The sequence below is a fragment of the Aegilops tauschii genome, chromosome 1, assembly GCF_002575655.3.
Source record: "Aegilops tauschii subsp. strangulata cultivar AL8/78 chromosome 1, Aet v6.0, whole genome shotgun sequence".
In the NCBI taxonomy this organism is placed as follows: Eukaryota; Viridiplantae; Streptophyta; class Magnoliopsida; order Poales; family Poaceae; genus Aegilops; species Aegilops tauschii.
The window spans coordinates 168,763,911-168,775,154 of record NC_053035.3 but is presented as its reverse complement, the minus strand read 5'-3'; the positions used below and the strand labels follow the sequence as shown (position 1 = coordinate 168,775,154).

Below are 11,244 nucleotides of genomic sequence, written 5' to 3'. Positions count from 1 at the left end.
ATCTACGTCGTGCCACTGACCTGGCCTGTCGGTTGCGCGCGCCTCCGTAGGCTCCGTGAAGACTGTCTGGAGTTCAGCGCGCTCCTCTACTGATCGAGCAATGGGCTGCCGTTGCGTCGCCCCGTCGGGCTGCAGCGACGCCGCCCCGTGGTCCTTCTCCCAGCTGCACCGACCCGCGTCACCGCTACGTCACACTTCAGGCCGTAGTGTTGCGGCCCGCGGTCCCTCGCCGCCCCGAGGGCGTCCGCTCTAGGCCGTCCCGTGGCTACACTGACCCTCGCACCGCCGCTGCGTCGCCTCGTCGGGCTGTAGCGAGCATGGCACGCGGTCCAGGCCGCCGTCCCGAGACCGTTCCCGCGGTTGCACCGACCCGAGTTTCGTCGCTGCGCCGCCCTTTCGGGCCGTAGTGCAGCGGCCCGCGGTCCCCGCCGCTGCCCCGAGGTCTTCCCACCGTCGCCCCGACCTGCCCGCCGCCACTACGTCGCCCCTTCGGGCCGTAGCGTCGCGGCCCGCGGTCCACTCCGCCGTCACCGCGCGTCGACCTCCCGTGGTATGCGCTGCGCCGCCTCCCTTGACGCAGGAACGCCACCGTCCGCGCTGGTCTTCGTCACGCTGTCAGGGTTCTTCGCCTACTTCAAGCACCGCCGCCGCGCTCCTAACCTAGCCGTCGCTGCCGCCGTCAGGCCGCCGCCGCTCTTCTTTGGCTGCCGCCGCCGCTACCCCTGTAGCCTCCACCGCCCGTCCACCTCCATCGTCTTCGTCCAGCACCAGCCCGTCGCCAGCGTCGTCGAGATCTACCCCGACCATTTCGTCTACTCCGACAACCAAGGGCGACATCGGCCCCGCGCCGATTGGCGCCGCAACCATCGTCGAGTCCTTCTCTGCTGGCTTCTCCAACTTCTTCGACATGGCGTACAGCTCGTGCAAGTCCCAGTCTACGCATGCCCGGTGCTGGCAACACCGTCGCGTGCCTTCGTCCACGACGTGTCCCCGGGACTGGGAAGCCTGGTGCGGCGCTTCGTCAACTTCGTCTTCGTCCGTCTACGCATGCCCGGTGTTGGCAACACCAGTGCGTGCCTTCGTCCACGATGTGTCCCCGGGCTTGGCAAACCCACCGCGACGCGTCGTCAGCAACATCTTCTTCCCGACGCACCACTAACTCGGCGCCACCTTGCGCCCGCGCCTCCACGGCGACTTCCTCGACACCGGCCACCCCGACTCGACATCGACCACGGCATTCTTCTTACGGCTACCTCGACCACGACTCCACCACCATACGCTCTCCGCTACCTCGACAAACGGCACAAAGGGCTACCTCCTACTTGAGCAACCTCGTCGGTTTTCACTCCAGCCACAACTCCACGATGCATCGACCGTTACGACTATGGGGGGTGTCCGTCGGCTTGCCTTCGGATTCTTCTCCAGTCTCACCGTCTGCGTCGCTACCGTTGTGACTGCGAGGGGATGTTGAGTATATTAATTAGATTGGAAACATAGGTTAGACTAGGAATTATTCTGACTTGCCTTGTATCCCAAATAGATCATGTAGTCCTATATATATGCCCACGAAGCTCAAGCAATAACAACGATTTCACCAAATCCCTCTCACGCTTCTAACACATCCAAAAAGGATCGACATTCCATTACACTTTCAACCTTCCAGTTCCAACCAAGCCATCGTTTTATACCAAGACAACCAAGCCATCGTTTTATACCAAGACAACCATGCCAATTCTTTCAAGTATATATAACTACGGATCCCAGCATCATGTCTCAAACCCAGCACCTGTCCATCCTGATCCAGAGCTTCCCCTTCCCTTGGGGAGGACCATCACACCGCCTCTCCCTCTTCCTCCCGAGTTTGATGATCTCTGCTTCCTTTCCGCCTCAGCGGTTCTTTGTTGCTGTGATCCGCTGGTGGCGGGCTTGTGGATATTGCTTGCAGGGGCAATTGCATTCGCTAGATTTTGTGAAGTGGGTTGCTGAGGTACCGAATTTGTGGCAGCCTGCTGTACAATGTTGATACCCTGATAATCATAAACCCGAGAATGTACAACTCAACTGAGACGAAAAACAAGAATGTGCATGCAAACATCAGCAAGAAATAACTAACTAGTAGCTATCAAGAAAGAAACATGTCTCGACTTACAGAAACATCGACAGAAGCCCTGATGGGATTTAGACATTCTAAACGCTTCTTTAACTCTTCTAACCTCGAATATTGTGAAGCCGCGCTCTCTTGAACCTAATTGAAACAAATAACCAGGATATTCTCAACTGAACCAAAGATGTAATAGGAAAAAGATCATTAGGTGTACGAATAAGGACTAGAGAAAAGGAAACACATACCAACCGGTTCAGATCATCACATAGCCTCTGCTTAGCCTCCTCTTCCTCTTTAACAACTTGTGCAGCAGCTTCCCAGGCCTAAACTAGCAAAAGTTACTTAACAGATCAACAATATAAAGCAAACAGCTAAATCATACAGTATTATGTAACTGGAGAAAAAATGATTAATTATAAGCATTTCCGTAGAGAAAATAAACACTTGTTTCAGACTATAACAGAAGAAAAAAATCATTATAGGAGTTCACTAAACACCCGCTTCCTGGATCCCCCCTGTTTCACTCTCTTTGGCCATTAACACTGAGATACCGGACCAGAAGAGATCCCCCTCCGCCACATTACTTCAACAAGCATAAGTTTAACTTCTTTGTAACTTCTCATATATTATAACTCAATGTACAAGAATGCACTTGATCTCCAATATTACATTTATTTAATAGCATTCTAATTTAAGTTATAATCCTAATAGACACATAATAGTTGCAGTTTCAGAGGAAAATATGAATTCAGTTTATTTAGTTTATCTACAATAGCAATTTATTCTCCATGCATCTTATATATTGTCTCATGAACTCAATTTTCGCATGTGACATTTGCTGAAAGATGCAACCAACAGTATTAGGATTTGCCCTACAGGTGATAGCGATACTCTAACAGTATTATGTTTTCTTGCAAAACAAGTTGCACCTTCCATGTCATCCACAACACAGGTAGCTAGTAACTTAAAATAAAACAGATGGAAATATTTTGGAAGGGAGCAAAACATTGTATAAGATAATGACAAGTCACTGTATTATAATCAGGAGTGAAGAAGTCCAACCTTTTTTGCCTCGTCCTCTTTCACCTTAGCCAAACGTATTCTCTCAGTTGACATCTCAATCTTTTTCCTCAAATGCTCGAGTGCTGGAACCAGGAAAAATAAGAGTATAATCAGTTTAGCCAAGTGAAAGTAGTGTATGTGCTAAACCATGTGTATGCCTCAAAAGAACTATTCCCTTTTAAAACATTCTACAATGTAGTGCGTATAGATTCTTTTCAAAAATCAAGCTTAATAAAGTTTGACTAAGTATATAGAGAAATTTATCGATATCTATAACACCAAATAAATACAAAAAGAAACTACGCCTTATGATGAATATAATGATATGTATTTGGTATTGTATATCTCGATTTTTTTCTCTATAAAATTGGTAAATGTTTATGAAGTTTTACTTCTGAAAAATATATACGCACTATATTATGGAACGGAGGGAGTATTAGTTTACCTGCTTTCTTTGGTCCAGCTGTCAGTTTAACTTCTAGAGTCAGATTCTCTAGCTCCTTCTCAACATCCCGAATTTTGGAATAATTTTCCTGAATATATCTGCAGAAAAGTATAATGATTCAAATATATCTATATTAAAAAAGAAGAGGAAAGAACTAAAATCACAGAGACACCACCACAACTGGCTTGATATGCACAAATCAGTGTGATTTATGATAGATAGCTAAATATAGATCGGAAACTTAGTGTGCGGCGCGAGCAGCCAACCATCTGATTCCCTTTGACATGCGTGAACTGTTGGGCGGGAGTCGGGTGTGCTAGCCTTTTTCTGCTATGGTGCACTACAGGAAAAGTGGTAGAAGTACTACAGGCCTTGCGTGGTATGAGTATAAGAGATTGCTTGGCGATGCTAATAAAATTTTGAACAATGCCAGAAATCTGATAGGCCAGCACATGGCTTTGTAATTGCCTAGTTACTGTAGCTAAAATAGGTAGATGGTAACGAACCAAATAAACACAGCAGCTTTTTGTGCTTTGGCCCTCTACTCCGGGAGCCTATGCATATACATACTACACAAATCGGAGAACCCGGCAACTGATAGTAAACAACCTGGTAGCTGTTCTTAAACAAGTTGATAGCTGCATCGGATAAACTGGTAATTGCTTTTGAGGAAACTGTCAACTACAATATATCAGAAAACCTAGCAAGGGTGTCTAAGCAACCTGGTAGTTGATTTTGAAAAAACTAGCAACTCTATCAGACCAACTTGGCAACTGTATAAGAACCTGGTAAATAAATTGAAAAGCCAGTACTTGCTTTAAAAGAACTTAGCAACAGTATTAGAAATCTCGGCAACTGTAATAGAAAACCTGGCAACTGTATCAGACCAGCCTGGCACCTCTATTAGACCAACCTGGCAACTGTACAAGAACAACGTGGTAGCTAAACTGGAGGGCTCGGTATTTGCTTTAGAAAAACTTGCAGTTGTATTAGAAAAGCTGGCAACTATATCAAATTAACCTGGCAACTGTATCGGACCAACCTAGCAACTCTATAAGAATAACCAAGTAGCTAGTATGTTTCTCGGTCATATAAACATAAGTGATCATTGAACAGGACGACACATAATGGTTGCAAGTAGATAAGCATACGAAAAATTTCAATAACGTGGAACACTATTGTGAACAGTGAAGACTACTCTAGTAGTAGTGCACTCTATCAAACTAACAAGTACTGCTACTTGACTAGTACTTCACAGTTTACGTAACTAGCTGCGAACTACAAATGCAGCGAAACTGAGAGCATATCTGTACAGATTAAGAAAAATAACCTAAAGTGAATAAAGTTTAATCTCGAGTGAATAAGGTAGCACTGCGGAACAGACCTCAGTCTACTGAATTCATGCACCAGCCAGTTCATCCAAAAGTCTGGAGAAGAGTGGGCAATATATTTCAACACTCCCCTTACGTAGAGGCTACTCGAGGCCTTAAATGTGGGATCAATGTAGTCAGCAACTATCTTTAATTAATAGCATACTGTCCAGGTTTTGAAAGTACCATTTGAAAAGCATGCACCAACCAGTTCATCTAAAAAGTCCGAACAGATGGAAAAGATTGGGCAATATACAGCACTCATCCGGATTAATGTAAAGATAAAACATCGCCAGAAATATCAGTTCAAACTTGCATTACTCTTGATAAAAGTAGAAATATTGCTGGACTTCACAATAAAGTAGTTAAAGAGCATGAAGGACCCTCACTATTTGTCAATGAAGTGAGATCATTCTTATATGGAAAACTGCAAAGTAGTTTGTACTCACTCCGTTTCTAAATATAAGGCTTTTTGGAGTGTATATAGACATATTTTAGAGTGTAGATTCATTCATTTTGCTCCGTATGTAGTCCGTGTTGGAATCTCTAAAAGGGCTTATATTTAGGAAAGGAGGGAGTACTAGTCAGGCTACTTGAACCTATCCCTACATTGAAAACACATTTTAGTGGCAGCTAATAAACACAAGGGATGTACTCAGGAGCAGTAAATTTATTTGCCATGCTTCAGTGGACAGTGAAGTGTTGTTCATAAACATGAACACCCGCACAATCCAGTATCACCTTCCTGCAGTTCATAATGAATGATTTGATACGGTCTGTCTCTCACTAGCATGACAAATCACACATGGGTAACATGATTGGCGAAGGTGCATAGTTGTCTTGCGGAATCCAATTCAGTTCCTACAGCCGCATGCTCACACATACGATACATATATGAAATCCTACCTCTATGTTAGAAAAGTACATACTGGAAAATTTGTAGATTCACGTAAAAAACGAATGCAGACCAAAGAATAATACCGAACAAACAAGATATTGCAAGAGGTGAGGAGGGAGGTGGCTCACTTCTTCAGTTGCAGCTGCTCCTCCGCAATGACCTTCATCAAAGTTCAAACGCACAACCGAGTCACGAAACCAGGTGGAAACGGGGCATTAAATGTAGTACGTACTAACGAAAACAAGAACGCGTTAGGGAAGAGAAGGAAGATTTTAAGCCGCGGACCTTCTCAGTGTAGGCCAGGACGGGGGAGTCTCGGGCGAGGCCGTCGGGGCCGATCTCCGGCTCCAGCGACGGCGGAGGTGGCGGCAGCGCAGCCATTTCGCCGGAAGCCGGATCCCCTCTCCTTCAGTCTTTGGCTGTTGTTGCCTTCTGCTGGATCTTTCTTCTGCCGCGTTATTGCTGTGTAGCATCGATTAATGGGGAGCTGCCGAATAGCTGAAGACCCGGATCTGAAATAAGAGGGGCATTTGATTTTTGCCACAACTTACGGCTTCTTTGATTCAAAGGATTCTCAAAAAAAAATTGAAGGATTCTAATCCTTAGGAATTTTTCCTATGTGGCTTGTTTGATTCGTAGGATTGTAAACCATATGAATTTTTTCGTAGGATTCATTTGCATTAGATTTCATAGGAAATTTCCGGCCACTCAAACCTCTTTGAAACAATCCTACGTTTTTCCTATGCACAATCAAACACTCATACAATCATGTAGGATTCAAGATAACATGCCACTCTAATCCCACGGTTTTCCTATTCCCGCATTTTGGAAATCCTACGAATCAAATAGGCCCTTACATTGCACTTTGATAATTTGCCACTAGTTAGATTGTATTTGATAATTTGCCACTCCTTAATTGGAACATTGATTCTTTGCCCTCTGTCAGGTGGGTCCCACATAAAATTATCAAAATACCCCTGCCCCACAGATTGACCACGAACGGGAGAGGCGGTCGCTCGTTCACATCCCGGGCTCATCCCCTTAGTCTCACACGCGCAGAAACGCCAGAAGACGGCGGCAGCTACTGGACGGCGACTCCAGTTCAATCCCAAGTCGCTGAGGGGATGAACCCAACGTCCACCCCCAGCCCCCGTCTCCTTCTTCCTCCCTGGCCGGCAACCCCTCTGGTCACCGACGACGACCTGGGCTACTCTCTGATGCGCCCCTCACCGGATCCACGATGAAGACCTCGGCTACTCCCCTCCTCCCCGTCCAGGTCAGCTGCTCCTTCGCGCATATGCGGATCGAGGTCGCCGTCGACCCAGGGCTCCATCGCCATGCATGGCTCACCCTCAACGCCGACCAAATCGAGCCACCCCCCGCTGGCCAACATCCTCGTCCACATGCGCCTGCGATGGATCCGGCCGTGGGCTCGAGCTCCTAGGCCCTCCCGTGTCGGATCAGGCATCCCCATCACGCGACGCCGCAAGCTCCTCCCTCCACCTCCCTCATTCCCTCTCCCAGCAGCTGCCGTTCATGGCTGGTGTGTCCCCGTCGACGCACTGCAGTCCCAACAGCAGGAGCACGCTGCGGCCGGGCACGAACAACAGCAGCAGCGGCAACATCACGGGGCGGCGGCCAGCAACAGGGACGGGGATGCGGCGAGCAGCGACATGAGACGGCGGCGAACAGCGGCAGGGATGGGGGAGAGGGATGAGCGGGAGGAGTTGGGGGAGGTTACTGTCGTCGTTTGCCCTGGCCATCGTCGAAGTCGCCGCCACAGCCGCCTATCGAGTTGGGGTCGGAGCCCTTTGGTTTGGGTCAAACAGGTGCAAAGGGTAGTTTGGTCACTATTTTTAGGCATATAATTTCACTTATAATTGAAATGATTGTTTTTGTGGGAAAAAGGGCAAAAGATCAAAGTCCAAACTAAAAAGTGGCAAATGATCAATTACAATGTAACTAGTGGCAAATTATCAAAGTGCAATGTAAGTTGTGGCAAAAAATCAAATCGCCCCCCAAAACCGAGGTAGAACCCACGTATTTGGACATCTTAACTACTTAGAGCATCTCTAGCAGACCCCGCATCCCGTCGACCCGCAAAACGCGTTTGCAGTTCGCGAAAAAACGGCATTGCGGGCCGACGCGGACGGCCGCAGAGGCAGATCCCGCAAAACGGACCCGTATAAAAGGATATTCGCGGAATATACTCTTTTACAGGTCGACTTTGCGGGGTCTGCTCTTGCACCGATACCGCCGGTCCGCAAATATCGATACCACACCAAAAAATACAACAATCATCCACACTACAAAATAATTATTTAGAAAAATATCAATACCAACACAATACAACAATCATCCACATTACAAATAATTATTCAAATCACCGAAGCAAACTAAATAATGCAATATAAAACTTACCCCGAATACAAATAACACATGAATTAAATAAAAATGAATAGAAAAATGAGTTTGTTACTGTCCAACCCTTTGCCAATGGTGCTCAATGAGATCCTCCTGAAGCTGAAAGTGGTGTTTGCATTTTCAATCTCCTTGTATGTGTGAAGAAAAGCTCTAATGCGGTTAGGGTCTCTAACTGGTTTGACACGGCTACCCACATTGTCGTAGAAGAACTCCAAGTTCATGCCTCTCTCATCTTTAAGAATCATATTGTGAAGGATAACACAACATGTCATGATGTTTTTCAAGGTCTGCTTGTCCCAAAAACGAGCAGGACCACGAACAATGGCAAACCTAGATTGCAAAACCCCGAATGCTCTTTCAATGTCTTTTCGGGCTGCCTCTTGCACCCTTGCGAATTCACACTGTTTTCTAGTTTTGGGTTCTTTGATGCTCTTGACAAATGTGCACCAAGGAAGGTATATACCATCTGCAAGATAGTACCCTTTTGTGTATTCATGCCCATTGGTAGTGTAGTTGCAAGCAGGAGCATCACCCCTAGCAAGCCTAGCAAACAAATGAGACATTTGCAACACATTGATATTGATGAGGACATCAATACCATTGTTACACCCACAGCCCCTACTACTACATATACTGGACCAATTACTAGAGCTCGCGCACGCCAATTAAATTATCAGGTACTGTCGTTTCTTGGTAATGATTCTAATGTTCATGAGAATATGATGCTGCCTAAATTGGATACATTTGTTTTGCTTACAAATGAAGGGCCTGGCATGGATAAGAGGGATGAACATTGGAGCAAGAACAAGCATGGAGTTGATGGCATGCACAAGGGGAACAAGAACGGAGTTACAAGTGATGATTTTAGGACTTTAAAGCCAACATAATGAGTGCATGAAGCCTTGGACGAAATATACAAGATGCCACTTCATAAACTTCGTCCAGAGGCTATTCTAGGTGCTGCGTCACCTTATTATTGGGCCAGGCCCATGTAATTTCGAAATACATAAGTATAGGCTGTTTTTAGAGTCCGTATGTGTGGGGAAACAAGAGATGGGGTTGGTTTCGGACCCCTTCCCCAAGGGCCACGAAATTCCCCCCTCTTCCTCCATATATACAGCCCTTAGGGCACCGTTTAGACTTTGGGTTTTGTTTAGATTAAAAGTTCGCCACAGTTGCAACTTCGCGTACTTCGTTTGTGTTCAACGACCAGACCAAGGCGTCACAGAACCCCACCTTCATTAATAAAGCTTTCCTCTTATATTCGCAATATCCAGATTGCAATCTTAGTTTCTTGCTTGTTCTTCGTTTGCTCGCAGGAAATAGGCCCTCGTGGTCAGGTTGATTGTGCTCCGGCGTGGTCAATAACCCTCGGAAGTTGGTTTAGCGATTGCTAAGGCGCGACGTCTCGCACGTTCGTAGTCGGATCGTCAAGGTCGACTCCCACAGAAAACGATAGCCACCATCTCATCGAAACATCGGGACACCTTTGCCTCTATCAAGTGGTATCATATTTCCAGGTTGCTCGGTGAGATTTTATAGTTTTTCGTAGTTTAGATCGAGTCTGTTCTTCATACCTATAGTCCACGAAAAAAGCCAAAAAAATAGGGTTAGTTGATCCTATCCGAACCAATCTGAGCCTTTGCATAATCTTTTCTGTATTTGCTTTGTTGAATTTGCGGTTGCATCGTCGTGTCAAGTTGCTGGTCTTAGCGTCTAGTCTTTTAAAGTTTCGAGTTCTGTTCACAAGTTGTCACGTCGCCGCTGCCATATATCACCACCGCATCATCATCATCGCTGCTGCCATATACCACCACCACACCAACTTCATCGTCGCTGCCATATACCACCACCACATATTCACCGTCAATCTGAGTCCATATACGCCACCACATATCCGCCGCCATCACGTCAATCCGAGTCCACCTACAACATATATCCGCCACCAGTCCGAGTTCCACCGGATTCATCGCCGCCACCACTCCAAGTTCCACCATATTCATCTCCGCCACCTGTCCTAGTCCGAGTCCATTATTTTGTTACTCTGTTTTGGATTTCCATATCACGCCATACTCCGAGTCATGACAGAGTAGGACTCCCGAACTTCTGTGCTACCCGTACAAGAAAACTAGTTCCAGTTTCAAAAAAAAAACTAAGTCTGGAAAATTCTGGCTAGGCAGTTTTTAGACCATTTGTAGACTTTTTCGAAAAAATTGTTGCGGAGCAAAATAAAAGAGGAAAAAATTGCAAAAAAAGTGAAAAAAGGAAAAAAAATCAGAGCGTGCTCCTCCCTTATTTACGTGCAGCGCCGTGATTTTGTTAGTGTTCTAGGCTCGCGTCTCTAGCACGGTCTAGCCTAGGACCAGCATAGTACCGTCGTTGAGCGTTTATTCAACTTTGCATCTCTGAATTGATTATTGCTGACCCTTTTTGCTACCATATTATAAGCCTTCCCAGCTCCACATACATCTACATCGTGCGTGTTGACTCTCCCTAGTAATCGCTCTATCCAAGCTTTGAGAGTTTTGACTACATCGGTTACCGATCACCGCCTGCTGCTGGGTAAGAACTAGTAAGAATTTGAGATTTGCTTGACGGGTTTGTGACACCCACCACCACCACCACTTGTTAGTAGTCTGTAGGATCATATTCTTGTGTGTTTCTATTGCTCCTAACCATGCCAGGATCACAAGCCGACGAGATTGACTGGGAGAACTTAACAAACAAGGAGCTACATGATAAGTTTCAGCAAATGATGACTGAACAGGTGCAAGGTGTGCTGAACAATTTTGAAGAGGCCATGGAGAAGATCACTGGCATTGAGAAGACGTTCGAAACAAAGCTCGATAACAGATTTAATGAACTGCTTGCGCGTCTTCCACCACCGGCTGCACCTGCCGCACCTCTGCAGCAGCAGCAACAACAACAACAACTACCTCCA

At 46.3% G+C, this 11,244-nt stretch overlaps 1 protein-coding gene across 4 annotated transcripts; it reads right to left on the bottom strand.

Moving 5' to 3' along the window:
* Positions 1-1,589: 1,589 nt before the first annotated feature.
* LOC109785562 (uncharacterized) lies at positions 1,590-6,503 on the bottom strand. Of its 4 annotated transcripts, none has more exons than XM_020344168.4 (7): positions 6,165-6,502; positions 6,008-6,039; positions 3,612-3,709; positions 3,167-3,249; positions 2,350-2,427; positions 2,150-2,245; positions 1,590-2,006 (listed from the first exon to the last, which is right to left on the bottom strand). In XM_020344168.4, the coding sequence occupies exons 1-7, from the start codon at positions 6,258-6,260 to the stop codon at positions 1,767-1,769; spliced, it is 723 nt and encodes a 240-aa protein (XP_020199757.1). In that variant the 5' UTR covers positions 6,261-6,502; the 3' UTR covers positions 1,590-1,766. The 4 variants fall into 4 exon arrangements, with proteins under 4 accessions (XP_020199757.1, XP_020199750.1, XP_020199743.1 ...); XM_020344161.4 differs by having other exon boundaries at positions 1,590-2,009; positions 6,165-6,495; XM_020344154.4 differs by having other exon boundaries at positions 1,590-2,027; positions 6,165-6,484.
* Positions 6,504-11,244: the final 4,741 nt, after the last annotated feature.

What these genes read in the sequence shown, in the direction of transcription:
- LOC109785562 (XM_020344154.4), bottom strand. Translation starts at nt 6,260, where the DNA reads ATGGCTGCGCTGCCGCCACCTCCGCCGTCGCTGGAGCCGGAGATCGGC. An exon ending in AAGAGGACGAGGCAAAAAAG is followed by an intron (nt 2,428 to 3,166) that starts GTTGGACTTCTT and finishes TTGCTAGTTTAG; the next exon opens with GCCTGGGAAGCTGCTGCACA. An exon ending in GTGATGATCTGAACCGGTTG is followed by an intron (nt 2,246 to 2,349) that starts GTATGTGTTTCC and finishes TGTTTCAATTAG; the next exon opens with GTTCAAGAGAGCGCGGCTTC.